This window comes from Tympanuchus pallidicinctus, unplaced genomic scaffold (genome assembly GCF_026119805.1).
Source record: "Tympanuchus pallidicinctus isolate F22 unplaced genomic scaffold, pur_lepc_1.0 scaffold31, whole genome shotgun sequence".
In the NCBI taxonomy this organism is placed as follows: domain Eukaryota; kingdom Metazoa; phylum Chordata; class Aves; order Galliformes; family Phasianidae; genus Tympanuchus; species Tympanuchus pallidicinctus.
This window is the reverse complement of record NW_026294749.1, coordinates 12,609,469-12,625,657: the sequence shown is the minus strand read 5'-3', so window position 1 is coordinate 12,625,657 and position 16,189 is coordinate 12,609,469. Positions and strand designations below refer to the sequence as shown.

The 16,189-nt window shown below is 36.3% G+C and overlaps 1 protein-coding gene across 6 annotated transcripts in view; it reads right to left on the bottom strand.

Annotated features, from left to right (window-relative positions):
• The window catches only part of ATP9B (ATPase phospholipid transporting 9B (putative)), a 155,991-nt gene that overhangs the window by 130,071 nt on the left and 9,731 nt on the right, over window positions 1-16,189 (bottom strand). For all 6 annotated transcript variants that reach the window (XM_052697876.1, XM_052697877.1, XM_052697879.1 and 3 more), the window contains exons 2-5: window positions 14,092-14,265; window positions 6,488-6,638; window positions 2,967-3,080; window positions 387-495 (exon numbers count right to left, since the gene is read on the bottom strand). In XM_052697876.1, coding sequence (XP_052553836.1) covers window positions 387-495; window positions 2,967-3,080; window positions 6,488-6,638; window positions 14,092-14,265 — 548 coding nt within the window. The remainder of the gene's footprint in view (window positions 1-386; window positions 496-2,966; window positions 3,081-6,487; window positions 6,639-14,091; window positions 14,266-16,189) is intronic.

The following is a 16,189-nucleotide window of genomic DNA, read 5'->3' as shown; positions in this document are numbered from 1 at the left end:
GTGCATAGGAAGATTCAAAGTCTCAAAATTTTTATTAGATTCATTTCTTAGTAACTGATTCCACACTTCATAGAGCTGACAGTCCTACTGAGTTTTCATTATCAATTTCAGGGAACTGCAGTTTGAAGTTACAGTGCTAACTAGTAACGTGCTTCAAAAATATATTGAATATATGCATACACATTTCATTTATAAGTAGCAAAAGATTTATAGTACTTCTTAATCTAACAGTTTCAATTTTGAGTGAATCACACATTTTAGTTCTGTATCAGTTTCATTTTGAATAGTACGGTTTGAATCTATTAGATATTTCTCTGAGCTGAAAATGAATGTTTGAGAAAAACAGATTAAATATTTCAAGGATTTGTACAAGTGGTTTTGCTAACCTCGTACTGTCAGCTTGCTATATAACTGTGAGTTCATTTCCTTGTCTCTCTTGTAACGTCGATACTCATCAACAGCTTCCCGTGCCACTGTGACCGTCAAAACAAATCCCTGTTGGAGATATAAAGATACAACTCAGAGTTAACAAAGGTCTAGAACAGAATCACAAGCAGGAGTACTATTCCAATTAAGAAAGTAAAAACTCTAAGTTCATGTTATTTACCAATACGTCACAAATACTGACAAAGAAAAAGGCTTTTTTTTTCCCTGAAAAATTAGGTATCTAAATATTTCTGCTGAATTTTTCACAGGATGGTGCCACTGCAGCTCCTAGAAATACAGAGTTCTACATGCAGTAAAGAATACAAGACCACACTGGGTTAAACATGTAGGAGTCTCTTTTCTCCCTCCTTTTTCTGTTTCTTCTCAGACACAGTTTCTTGAACTCCAGTACTTAGTCTTTCTCCATGAGTGAAAGAGGTGTATCATTTTCCAACAGTAAAGGGATCTTACTCTCAATACTCATTACTCTCATACAAGTAAGATCACTAAAAGAGGTTTAGATATTCACAAATCCTCCAACAGATAAGTCAAGTCTTCAGACTACTTATGTAGCTTAAGAAATCCACCAATACTCCCCTTCTTTACAGGAAGCTTTAAACCATCAGACTACTTGCAGCTTGCCAGTCTTCCCCCTACCCTCTCAGTATCAAGACGTAGAGATTTCCTAAAACAATCTTGATTACAGCAAGGCTGTTTCCCCATTCCAGCCCAACATTCCAAGGCCCAATCTGTTGCAAGCTTGAATTACACACTTCTTGTTTGTTCATGTTTGCACTAGCTGCACTAATCAAATTATAACTAGGTGGAAGAAACCACCTTCGTAGAACATATTCCTACTTGCACCCAGGGCACAGCCACATCTCCTAGGCATGCTAATATTATTGAAACCCAATTTCCAGATCTCAATTTAGCTCTTTAAGCAGAAAGTTCAGACAGTCTTGCCTCAGAATTCCATTTTCAACCTTGGAAAATATGAAGTACAAAACTGGTCAACTACCCTCTGAATGGTCGACACGCTGCTCTACTTGTGAAAGCGGTCTCTGTCTGTGTTCAATTTCCTCACACACGTGAATGACAAAGCAAAGGAAAACTAAGTTATTGCTACTCTCCTGATTACTGAGCTTTTCTCAGCAATTTCTACCAAAAAGGAGTACTACTAGCACAAGCTGTGATCACACTGCTTGATGGGAAAACTGGAAATGATATTCAAAATATCCCTTAATAAGACTATCAGTCTATACAGAACTGACCATTTATGTTATTAACAGATGATCTGCATTATGAAGTTTGGGGGAACTGCTTACTCTTTGACAGAGATGAGATGCCGTACTAAGTGATCTTTCTATTTTCTATTTTCCTTACCATCCCACTAACAGATCTCTGCTTAGCATTTCACAATGAAGAGATCAACTTCCAGACAAGGTTAACTTCTCTCTTGTCTTACTGGGTCAGCAAGAAAGACCTTCGTAAATACTCCCTTACGACCTCCTACTGCTGAACAACAGTCTTCCTGTCTTTGAATTGTTGGGGTTTTTTTTGTTGCAGCAAAAGTTGTCTTGGAGATTCTTCACACCTCTGTGTCCAGACAACCTCTCCTTGATCAGTACTTAAATGGACACACGTTGCAACAATTTAAACAATGAAATCAATCCAGAATATTTACTACATTGACTTGTTAAGAATGACCTTTACTCAAGCAGTCAGAATGTCATTGTTCTCCAATACCTCTGAGAAGCACCACCATAAAAAACTACTTCTTTTTAAAATGAATTTGGAAAACAAAGAATTTATTTTTCCTCATTTGTTTTTAAAAGGGGGGGGAGGTGTCTTAAAATGAGAACTACAAATCACAATAATATAGCTGGCAGACCACTAAAAGGGTCTCTCCAAACCTCAAGATAACCAAGTCAGAGGCAACCGACTTGAAGTTTCCCAAGAAAATACTACAGAGGGCTCAATAATAGAAAGACATATTGAAAAGAAACCAGTGCAACTGGAAGTGCAATCGATCAGGAAAAGCATGTTTAATGAGTAACTTATTTCCAAGACACCTTTTCCTTCTGCTTTGTCCACAGCTTAAAAAATAAAAAATCTTCATCAATTTTTATGAAAAAAATGTCATGACCAAAGTAGACAGAAGGAAAGCAAAAAAATGTATGCTTTCAATTCTGCTTTAGCCATAAGAAAAGTCAACACAAAAAAGAACTGGACCTTCCAAATGAGGTTCTCTATTAGCTAAAGTTCTGAGGTTTGTTGTTTTGAGATTTGTTTTGTTTGTTTTTTTCTAATCTCTCAGGTCACCACTGCTAGAAAGAAGCACTATACATTCAGACTGGTCTCTTAACAAAAAGCATTATCAAACAACTCCACCTGCAGTACCCACTGCAGTATGACTTATGCATTTTCTTTGTTTCATATTTATTCAATGAAGCTTATCTGATGCAAATTTATGAGATTTTTTTATACATTAGCTTTTCACTTGAAGTTTAAAATGTAGATAATAGCATTTTTCTGTTTACCAGAGGAGCCCAGTATGTATACAGGTAGCCTATTTTCAGTGCTGGTACAAACTGTGAGCAGGACACGACGAGAAAATAGAGATTCAGGAAAAACTTGAACTGTTCATACAAAACCTAAAATGGAAAAAAGAACATAAAACAGATAAATACCATGATTTTTATATGCACATAAATATTACATGTAGTATATAGAAAATCACCTGATCATGACAGTGGATACTGCCATACAAACATAGCACTGTAAGAGTGTATATAGTATTTAGGATATTATATATTGTACATCTAATACTATCATTTTATTATTAGGTAGCTATTTTTGTTGAGAAAATTTCTTTTTATATCAACGACTTTTCAATCTGAAAAAGCAATTTCCTGGATTTTTTATATTTTGAAAACAACTATGTGAGCTTACAGATCTTTAAAAACATTTAACATCTGTCAAGATCACAGTGCAAAAAATTTACTATGGAATTTAAAATAAATTTGCAATAATTCACATCCACTACGTTTGTGACGACAAGCAAGATAAGTTTCTGAACTTTTCCCCCCTACAGTGGCAGTACAAAAGCAGACTCCACATGCTTCATTAGTAGGTGAGGATAACATGGTATCTCTGACAGAATAACCAGAAGAGGCTACTGGACTGGAAATGCTACTGTAAAATTGAGACTGCACCACCTGAAACAGCGAGTAATCAACTGCTTCAAAGTTCAAGCATTCAAAACAGTTCAAATGCCACATTTGAAGAGTGTGCAATGCAATGACTTCTGTATGAAAATCCAAGTTGCTTCACAGATATATATTGCTTTCATCATCAGTATTATCAGTTAATTATGTAAAAAACTAAGCCCTAGGTGAAATAAATGCCCTAGAGAGTTAATTTTAAGGTGCCTGTCCATCAAGCACAAAGTACCAGCACCTTAGCAGTCAGCATCTTGCAAGACCAATACATTGCTACCGTTCTATTAAAATGAGGTTGCTCTATTACCTGAGCAACCTCAAACCAGAAGAGGAGATTTCAAGATTGGAAGTGATAAATACATAAAGCCAAAAAGTCAAATTTGAATTTGTAAGGAACATTGGAGCATCCTTCCAAAACGAAACTAATTCAGCAAGAACTTCTACCTCATGACAGTAGTGATACAGCTCATCATTTCTTGCCTTATTTTTTTTCTTGCTGTTTACAAAGACTTGATCTATTTGGTCAAAGCAGAAGTCCACAGAATACTCTGGGAGCTTTGGGCCTCCAAGCACATCCGTCCTACAGATTGGGTTGAGATCTGCAGGCAGAGGTTGAACAGCACTTTCCTACAAACTCTTTGAATATAGTAGATCATTGACAGCTTCTTCAGTACAAACTTAAACACTTCAGTCTCGTTAAGGAAACTCAAAGTCTCCAGTTACATAAAACCAATAATAAAAAAATAGATTACTGCTTTGAAGTTCATAAAAGGAATGACAAACTGTGGACCACTTCAGGTATTATAAGAATTTATACAGAATTCCTGAACAGGTGTCAAGACTAAGATGAAATAGTAAACAAACAGCACATACTAATAGAAGCAGGCTGTTTTGGTTTTGTTTCTTTTTTTGTTTGTTTGTTTCTTTTTTCTCTTTTAATAAATACAAGGAAATTAGACCTAAATTTGAAAACATCGTAACTCTTTCTCCCAGTAATATCCTGTTAATCTGAAGTTACCTTAAGCCCTGTACTCTGATATAAAAATCACTGAAAACTAGCTGTTGTCAGTTGCAGTGTTAAAAAACACACTTCTAAGCAGAAGACAGATTTAACATGATGAAGACTTCAACTAGGGTAACTCATTCAGGCCAACATTTAGCTACGTCTATGGATTTGGGACCAATACAACTGTGCTGTCCACAAATTACTTGCAGTGGAACAGAACAAAAACAACTACAGCGTACCTCCAATCAATGAAGACTGTTGATTTATGCCCAGAATTAAAATTCAAAAGCCTTTTATTTTCACCTAGTGTTGAACTTCATACTTAGGATTCCACTTTGTTACTACTGAATTTCAAATAATACTAAATATATGTGATTTTGTCTACACAGCCAAATCAAGATTATCCAAAGAGGTGAAAAACAAATCCCTCTCAACAGAGAATTGCAAGAAATGGCTGATCCTTACAGGAAACATGAATCTAGTTTAGGATTTGTAATATGCACTGAAGACTTCTAGTCACGATAATCAATGGCTTATTATATGCTTAATGAATTTGGTGACCTTTAGGAAAGCATATGCACCTCAACCAATTTCTCTGAATTTAATAATTTAAACTTGAGAAGAAAACATTTACTTGGTTCGATAGAGATGAGAATATTTAATCTGCCTACGGTAAGCGGCATTTTATTTATGTGGCAGGAGATCAGTCTTAATTACAAAGCCATTTGTCTCTTTTTTAATAAAGAAATGCATTAGAAAGCATCTGCCAGTCACCAAAGGAACAGAATCAATACTCATACATCTGCATGATCACGGAAATAAAAAATTTAAGACAAAGAATGTTTGTAAAAAATGGGTGTATTCTACAATTGAATGCAACAGGTCACAGAATGCTTGGAAAGTACCAGTAAAATATGGAATGTTGCCATATGTTTTTAGGTTTTATGTGCTGATGCTTCAACAGTTTTCTTCCCTAGTGCTGTATTTCATTATAGTAACTAATTTTTTGAGAGTGTGAACAAATGTTTCACCTTCATGTAAGCAACTAACTTGTGTAAGTAAGCAACTTACACACTGGAAACAAACAAACAAAAAAGAAGCCAACTACTAAGGCACCATATAGCTTCTTCCAAAAAAGAAAGCAAAAAGCTACAAATCCACATTCACTCCATGACAGAAGAACTGTCTGAAGGATTACTATCAAAACCAAGACTTCATTATTCTTAAGATATAAGAACTGCAATCAATAAGATTGTATTAATCAATTAGATTAATCAATTAATCAATTAATCGATAAGAACTACAACTCTGAAAAGTACTGGTCTACTAACCAAGGCTTGCTTATTTTCATACCAATAAATTTTTTCTGATGAGACGTTCTATAGTTCAGAGTGCATCATTTATTATGCTTTCAAAGGCAGTGAGTACAGTAAAGTACTTGTATGAGCACACTGATGTTCAACTGCTTGTATCTCTAGTTCGTGCTCTCTGGTATTTTCAGAATCAATTGTTCAGGAGTGATTCTGTTTCTAGAAGGGGATTCTAAATTTCTAATTATTTACAGAAAAGTGCGTGGAAATGCATCTCAAAGCAGTAATGCTTCACTGAATTCCAACCACTCAAATCATGCAAATATTTCTCATGTAAATATGTCTTTGATAATACAACACTTAAGAAAATGTAGCCTTGCTTTCACTCACAGCTGTGCCTAAAGACATCCAGATAAATGTCGAAAAAGTGAAGAATCTGGGCACACAAAATTATCTTTTTGCAGAACAGACAAAAATACTACAGAACATACAGTCAGCCCAATATGAGAAAACCAGCACCTTACCCCAGGTATAAAGGTAAAGATGTTGTATTTTTGATTCTTAATGGCATTTTTAGGGTATTTTTCTTCACACTTTTCAGGGCACCCAAGCCACACCGTGCGAGCCTTCAGCTCTTTCTTTCTTCTGCAGATGTTTATGAGCCAATCAGAACAACTGAAAAGAAAAACAATTTTTGATTTTAAAACTACAAATTAGATGTACGTGATCTTTGTTTTCCAAACATGGAATCCTAAAGACAAATACATAAGAAAAACAGGGTTTTTTTTTTCACCCCTCCATATCTACATTGACAAGCAAGATGTTTATTTCTAATATTTATTTACACTGAAGTCTTTATGCTGACACAAATACACTGTTTTTAATCTGTGCATCTGTACATATATACACACATTTTAAATAAATATAGATCTAAAACATGAAACACGTATGTGATTATAAATATAAAGTATAAAATAAATATTACAGCAACCAAGTAGAAGGTGTCCCTACAGGGAAGAGGAAAGACAAAGGACATTAGATATCCTTTACGGTCCCTTCCAACTCAAATCATTCTATGATTCAAAAAAAATATGGATAAATAAGAAATATATTTTAATATAGATATAAAAAACATTTTCACATTCTTTACAGGAAAGTCCAGTAAGATTTTGTCAAGTTAAACACACCTCACCCTAACAAAAACTGAAAAAATTGCTTTCTATGTCCATGAAGAAAATAATGATGGGCTCCAACTGTGGCAAATAAATCAATGTTGGGAGGAAGCAGAGGCAGAGGACAGACAGAGGAGGAGTCCTCCTAATGGCTAGGGCGGAATGAAATGCTGAAGGAAGCTGGAATTGCTACTACTGAAGCTGTCAGACTGTGCTGGAGCTGAAATATATGGTTGGTGCAATTTATACTGTGCAGGCAAGGAATTAACTGGATGGCCACTAAGATCCCTTCTTAAACTTCTTCCACAACGTCAGTGACATGGAATGCACAAATAAGCACTGAAGAAAGACTGATTACATCACTACACGCTACATAATACCACATCCTACATAAAATGCCATCTGTATTATCACAGGTCTACTTACTAAGCAATTTTGCCAAAGAAGAAATGCAATTCAAAGTTCTACAATTTTCTTATAGAAAACCAGACTACGCCAAAGTGAAATCATTCAAAGCAGCTATGTTTTGGAAAAGCCACCACACAGTACTCACAAGGTGATATTTGAGAACTTCAGCTCTGAATGCTGGATTCCTAGCATTTCCTCCTTAAAGCTTTCACTATGGAGGGACACCAATTTGATTTGATTCTGTGCATTTCAGCTTTGTTACAATATACACCCATTCCGATTTTTTCCCCATCAGTTTTAAATAGTGACAGTTACTCTTCTTGGAAAACTTTAACAGCATTAGTTGAACATTCAAAAGGTGCTCATGCTTTTTAATAACATTCAAAAAACCAAAGCTACCTTGATTATGACAAAAGTCTTTCCACTAACATGAGCAGCATTGCCTTCCACACGTCACAGCTCCACAGACAGCTTAATGGCTGTGAACCCATCCTGCTTCCTTCAGTAATAAAGTTGTGCATTCCTGCCCCTTACCCTGAGCAGACACAAGTCTTTATATGACTGTGTGGGTAAATTCAGACCAAACTGATCCACTTGTAAACTCATAGGGAACAGAAAGAGGATCTGTTTTGAGACAGATTCACCCCTCATTAGAACTGTGAACATAGTTGCAAGGACTCAGGCTGCATCTACACTTGTAGCATCAAGTGAAACAACCAAAAGACAGAACATCTCAGATCTAAACTTGGTAAAACTGCTCTGCTATTAAAGCTTTATACTCATTAGTTTTCAGGGCAGGGGATGGAGAGGACAATACAAACACAAAGTTTATCACTCAACTGTACAGCTGATACAGACTTGCAGCAAAAGATGATTTTCTCAGAGAAAGCAAATAAAAGCATGATACCCATCTGCCTGCCTACAAGCCTCAAGACAAATCTACTGACAGCTTTTGAAATCTTGTATTTTTTAAATCAGCCTTTGGATCTGAACTGTAAAAAGCCCAAACATTTCATTAAATGCAATGTCTTTTGTAGAATTTCCACATTAGGCAGCAGATGCCAAAAAGTACAGACAAAAGAATGAGAAACAACTGTGACACCTTTCAAAGAAAGGCCTGGCACAAAGCTAACAATGTCAAAATCCACATGCAAGAAAATCCTGGATGAAACTGACTCATGCCCAGATTAATACTGTAATGGTTCAGATGAGTTTTACTAACTTAAGAGTCAAAATCACCTGGTATTTCTAATTTACAGTCTCATCAGTAATCATTGCTACATCACAGGGAGACTGAAAGGGGGAAGTTGGCCTCAGATCCAAACCGATTTACATTAATCCAAATTTTAAGGAACAATGAAGTCTAATTGGTATTTTTGAAACCCAAATTATCTATCGAAACCCAGCACACACTTAATCTGTTCTCTAATATTCTAGAATATGGAAACGATTCTTGTGCAAAGAAAATTGACCCTTTAGTGGGATTTTTTTGTTCCACCTTCTGTGAAAGAAACATCAGGAGACGAATTGCAGTAACATTCTCTGAACTTCAAAAACCATAAAATCAATGCAAGGTAGAGCACGATCAAGATGCTTCAGATTTTCCTGACACCTTCAATGAAAACACCTTACACCATGGACTCAGTGATTATAATAAAAGAGTAACACGTCTTTATTGATTTCAACATTTATTTCAAACACATTTGTCTAGGAAATTCAAAAAATGCATTGAAGGCTTTTTCTTTAAAAAACAGTAGCTGTAAGATGTGATGCCCCCATCATTATAATGTTGTACGTATGAACAGGCGTACTAATAAATAAAAACTTTAAAGTGCTATATGGCTTTTTTATTTTATTTGAAGGAATTACCACAGCTGTCTCATACATTACTGATGCTATCCTCAAAAACATGCAGTAATTGTTAAATAAGAACCCTTAACTTGTTGTAAATACAGAGCATCCCACCAAGTCAAAAGCTAAAGCGAGTCTCAACTGACTCTGTAGTTCCAATAATAAGGACTTCTTTTTCCCCTTTTTAATTACTTTTATCCTACAAGCTTAACTGCCAGCATCTTTCACAAAACAGCATTTTCATCATAATGGAAAGATAATATAAAAGCTCCACATTGTCTGCAAGGGTCAGCTTTTCCTTATTAGGTTTTAAGTAGCAGAAACTAGTTCTGCAAAGAAAACATACTGTAATTATTGTACTCAACAGGTAGCTTCAGTAATCGGGCCAAAAGCAACACAGTGGTCATGTCACTCTTTAAAGATCAGCATTTTCCCATGCTTCTGCATAACAAATGCGTCGCAGATTAATTGAAAGTGTACAGGCCATCTTAGAGCCCAAATTAATCCGAGCATTTGATATCCCCTTCACTTCATATGGAAATGCCATTCAATGGCACCATTTTCATAGGGACAAAGTGTTTTTTGATAACAAGTGGAATGTAAATCTCATGAGAAAGAAATCAATCCAGTCCAAAGAACTCCAGAGTATTGATCTACGTGCATTATAATTTCACATGCTTGAAGAGAATTCGTAAGTTAAAGAGGAAATGATTACAGCCACAAAACCACTGCTATATATCACAAAGTTTTCTTTTACCTATGCTATGAAAGCAAGAAATACACAGTTTCTGAATTTATATCGGTTGTCTTCAATTTGCTCAAAATCAGTGGCAACATTTGATGTACTTTTATTTGGTGAGGTGTTGTGATTGCTGATTTTTTTCCTCCTTCTCAATTGTAAAAACTTACAAAGACACAGATTTGCAAATAAAATCCAAAGTATTCAGTTCAGTACTCAGTTCTGGCCAACAACAGCCTATTGTCTGCACGGAAGTTAGAAGCTGAATAAAGGATTTTTACAAAATCAATTTTAATGAACACTCAACTTTGACAAACCTGCCATATTTGCTCCTGCCAAGAAGGTGAAACTTCTTCAATTAAGCAATAACCATCAGATGATTTTTTAATAAGTAAATCTATGGAATATAAAATTGTTAAGCTGTAAAATTAAAAGTTTCCACTCCTAAAAAATGAACAGCATCCCAATAATGCAAGACAAAAAAATCAATGGGTTTGTTTGCCAAGCTCCAGACAAATGCATACTATTTGGTCTCCATTTCTAACATAGCTTTGAAAAATTTACAATATAATTTAAGGTACAAAACAAAGTGGAAACTGAAATTCAAACTTCACCTGGTCTCAGGTATCAGATTAATTTCCACAGATACAGGGGTTAAGTTTTAAATTCTGTTGAACTGAGCAAGTTTCAGACAGCTGTGCTGAATCAATCTGGTATTTCATCAGATATTACACTTAGAATGCAGCTCGCCTTATGCAAGCAAGCACGTTTCAGTGCTTTGCAGAAGACATATCACAATCCTCTCAGTTCTAACTGTATGGACACCCAATTCTCTACCAAACTGATAGCTTACACGCTACTTTTACAGTGTAATAACTACATACACAGCAATACAGTCAGTAGTTTCCATGTTTTCTATACAGTCCTTTCAGTAATCCTAGGAAATTTAAAGGACAGGCAAGTCAAAATTCTAGTATTCAGCAGGTCCCAATAAATACGCATAAAGTTTAATATGAGTAATATTGACACTGAATGCACCAATGACCAACCCCTAAGGCGCTTTCAGCCCAGAAGAAATCTCCTCAAGACCACAAAGGATATTCACACACCCAGAAGTGCTCACCTAAGATGAGGTTTTTACATAGTTTGATTGGACCAGTAGATAAGATTTCACTAAGATATCATGGGAACCTCCTCCTGGCAAATGTTCTCAACTAAACAGATCTCTGCATCTATCTTGTGGGAGTATCCTCTGCCTGCTAAATTTCCTACTGAAATTCTGGGCTACGATACAGTTGTTATTCAACAGTATTTATTTTTAATGAAAAATAAATGCAGCTCCCATCACATTCGGTTACAGAAAATCCCAATGTGATTTAAATGTCTCTGTGTACAATTCAAGACTAAATGGACTCCATCATCTGCATCATATATCACAATTCAGTTGAGTTAATCAGTAAGGCAAAAGACAAACTCCTTCAGGGCCTCTTGCTTAGGAAAGAATTTTCTTACAACTACCTCATCAATACAATATGGATACAGTGTAGAATCATAACATCATTAATGTTGGAAAAGACCTCTGAGATGTCCAACCACCAACCCAAATCAGCATCCACAAAACTATGTTACTAAGTACTACATCTGCACGTTTCTGGAACGCCTCTAGGGACAGTGACTCCAACCACTTCTCTGGGCAACCCATTCCAATGCCCACTCTTTCAGAGAAGAAGACTTTCCAACCCAGACTTCCCACAGTGCAACTCCTGCCCGTTGCACTGAGCCACAGGGGAGAGAACAGCAGAACACAGACAGCAGTGATATTCCTTCTGTGAAGGCTGGGGGGAAAGAAGATGAAACGTTCTTCCACTCACCAACAGGGACAGGCCTCACTTTGGGCCTCACAGCTGACACCGAGTTCCACACCGACAGACCCACACCACAGCCACCATGCTCTGAGACCCCAGCAGGTGAAGCTCCACAGGCATCCCAGCTCCTAACCCAGGTATTCAATGTCTAAAGAAAGAGCATCTCTGGTCCAACAGCAGACAAGCTGAAGGAAGTTTGTAAGACAGAAAGCTACATGGAACACCTCGAGTAGAGGCAAGCAAGTTGAAACCCAGATCCATTTCATGTGAGAAGCTCATTTTTCTACTAAACACAGAAATTTTCAGTATTCTGAACTGACATACACACATACCTCATCCACAACCCACTGACTGCACAGAGAAGTGATAGAGTGTAGCAAAACAATTTATCCACAACGCCTTTTCCCTGCTTTTTTCCTTCTCAAAAATCCAAACGTCTTTTTTGATCTCTGCTTAAAGCTGAGCTGTAACTATGAAGTTCTAAAATAAAACTGGGAATTTTACAATTCTCTTCATCAGTGAGTCTTTATGAAATTTCGCTGATTTTTATGAGTTCCAACAAATCCATCCTGCAGTTAACAGCCCTTCTTCACACACAGCGGATGCTCCAGTACCTCTGCCAGGGCAGCTCCAAGGTGCTCTCTTTACTGTTATACCTATTTTCATGAAACTTACAGGGGCACAACTGAAACTTCCTCCATCCTTCAGTCCGGTTGTTCTCACATCATCAGAAAATTCAATAGATGTATGAAGACTGTGAATGAGAAGCACAGTATGCCTCATTTCTTTAGAAAAACAAAGGCTAAAATGCATGGCAATTACAACTGGAATAACAACACTCAGAGCAGTTAATTTGAAGTCAGACTGAAGTCCTGTAAAACATAGGACGCACAAGGACTGCTCATTCCAGAAATCAGAGCTACACAAACTGTCCATCACAGTAACTAATACCCAAAGATCTCAATTTCTTTTTGAAATGTACTTCCATTTTTAGATACGTCCCCAAGAAATTAAAGTCTCTCAAAGTGCTTTCAAACACTAAAAAACACCACTTCCAAAAATAAACGACATATATTAACTCTCATTCTGCTATCTCTGCTTCCCTAATTCCTTCCTGCTACTTTCTAACACTTGATCCCTGTAACAAATACTTTTTTTTTCTGTTAAGACATTACAGAAAGAATAAATAAAACCATCGGCTTTCAGCATAAAAAAGTTACTTCATAACTAAAAGTGCACAAAAACAGCTCTCATTCGGTTAGGTAGAACACCATTGTAAGGTCTCTTGCAATTTATTAAGTGCCAAGAAAACTACGTATGAAGATGCCTGTCTAAATAAATTCTAAAATCACCTCCTAACAGAAAATTTCATCACTTAGCTGAAAATACATCACTCGTTCCAATGTTTTTTACATAATATTCAGATTTCATCATTAAAGATGAAAAGGTTATTTTTAACCACTCTGCAGTAATTGGAAACTTTCTAGCAATTCAATTAGGAAGTTGCTGTTCCAATGTCACTGGACTTCAGCACAAAGTTTATAAATAAGCAAATCACAAGAGCTAGCTCCAGCTGCAATTCACTCTAAGGCCAACTGCTACATTCCTTCCTTAACTGTTAAAGCCGAAATTTTAACTCATCATTAGTTGATGACCTTTCTCTTTTCAGCAATATAATAAAATCTACATTTTTTTTCTACCTTAAGAAATAAATGCCCTCAAAAAAAAAAAAAAAAAAAAAATCGAGGAAAGCTTTAACATCTTTTACTCTGTGTGGTTTTGAGTACAACTGACAGCCATGCTTGCATGTTACGGACCTGGACTATTACAATTTCAGTATCTGATCTCTTAAAAATCCTCTTTTCAGTTGAAAGTCAGCAAAGCACACTGGAGAAATAAACAGCAGCAGTCGCACAGAACTTTTATTAACTGTTAATACATATCCTAGTAGAGAAAACGCAGGCAAAATAGTTAACAGGTGCACAACAAGCAAATTACAATGTTTTCTGTGACACGTGTAGAGTACAGAGATGCAATCAGCACTTCCTTAAATCATTGAATAGTTAAATAAAAACTTCTAGTACGAAACAAACCTAGTGCAAAGGAACTTCCAGCCACCACAGATAAACCATTCCAAGCCTCTCTTTCTCTGAGAGATTCTGGCTCTTGGGAGGGTGTGGTAATCGCTCTCATCGTTTTCAAAGCCTTCTTCTGACATCATTAGTGGCATTTCATCCAAATGAGAGGACTCATCTTCTACTTGATATCTGTAAACATGAAATAAAAACACTAAATAAATAATCACACAACATTTTTTATTACCAGGAATCTCAAAGTGCTAAAAGGTAATTGTTGCTATATGGAATTACATTAGAGAGAGATTTTCAACTTAAACATCGAATGTATTTGCCCTGACATCAGCATCTGCATTACATAGAGTAACACAGCAAGGATGTCTGCAATCATCCAAGCACTTTGATATAAATTCTTGTTGGCTATTGAATTTGTAAATATAGAACTGCAGCTTCTTACTTTTCAAAGGATTATTTGCAAGATTTTGTTAAAAAAAAATAATAATTTAGTGAGCTTTCACAGAAGCACAAACTTAGCATTTCCACTGAGCTTTTTCCAACTTGCTGTCCTGATATACCTATGACTATTTCTGCCAAGGCAGACCTCCAAGCCTGAATCTGTATCACATCTGTACCACTCATCAGTCTACCAGCCTTAGTTAATAAAACATTAGTCACTTTTGTAATTCTTGACAGGAATATTCAGCGAATCAAAACTGATTTGACTGCGGACCTATGAAAACAACACTAGGCTAGTAATGGTCCTTTCCTCTTCAGAAACTCTTCTCCCTGTTTTGCACTTGTGGAATGCCTTATTAAGCCAAGATAAAACACCTGAATGTTTGATAAGGAAATTCTCCGAAGTGCATGTAAATTGAGTCAATTCTTCAATTTCTGTTGACTCAGTAGTTTAAAAATATGAAAGAACAGCACTACTACTCAGGTTCCCTGTTATAGGCCATTCAAAGGACTACTAGGATACTAGATGGAAGAAAATCTAGATAATCTACTTGCATGCAATAACAAAATAGCAGATGGATGCAAATCATACAGAGAACAACCCCTACAAACAAAGTGGTCAGAAAGGCTGACTACAAGAATGCTTAAAGAACAAAAGTACCAAATCCAACCAACATGCAAAAAAATTGCATACACAAAAATATTGATACTACTGAGAATGGTAGTTAAGCACCCATTAAATACAAACAGGTGATGAAAACATATTTGACTAGAATAAAAGGGTATTGTGCAATGTATGTGCAATGCACATTTTATTTTTTCAATCCTCAAACTGACACATCTTTATTCTTCATGTAATCTGCGATTTCTCTCTTGGATTTATTCTTGCATTGGGAGCAGTAAAGCATAATTCCTAGAGCTCAGAAAGTTAAAAAATAAAATAAAATAAGGGCCGAGTCAGAAAAAAGCATTTGACAGATGCAAAGCTTAAAAATTATTGGATTGTTTTTGATGAAAGCTGTACTGTGTCTCTTACAATATGCATCCTAGGACCATTCGTTTTCCCCTCAGCAACCTAAAAAACTATTTTTTTTTTTTAACAGAAGCAGTGATTAAAAAAATCCAGTTGTTGGTACATTTGTACATATAAAAAGCATTGTGTAAGCTCTAATCTGAGTGCACATGAAGGCAATATCCACATCCACAAACTGAAAGGAAGCTCCCAAGCATCTGACCTCTAAAAAAGCAGAAACCTGCCTGCAAGCTGTCTGGCATGAGCCAAACCCAACCTCTAAGCTCTGCCTGGGGATGGCCCAGGAACATACGTCACACAGGACATACGTCAACACTATGCAAGTACTGAATCCCAGTGCTTGGGAATGTCTGTAGTGTACATTAATTTATATGGCTATGGAGAATATTAAAAATAAAAAGCTCTCTCAGTGCAGAAATGCACTCCATCTTCTCATCTGGTGGGTGAGCTGGTACATTCAGTATGCAGCTTTGACTGAACAAGAACTTTGTTTCAAACTGATGTAAAATTTTCAACACGGGCAGAGCAAATCCACGAGCTGAGCAATAGTAAACTAATCTGACAGGAAAGAAAGAAGGAAGGCGGTGTAAGGGCACAAAGGTATTACTGAGCATCTAAAGGAGGGCT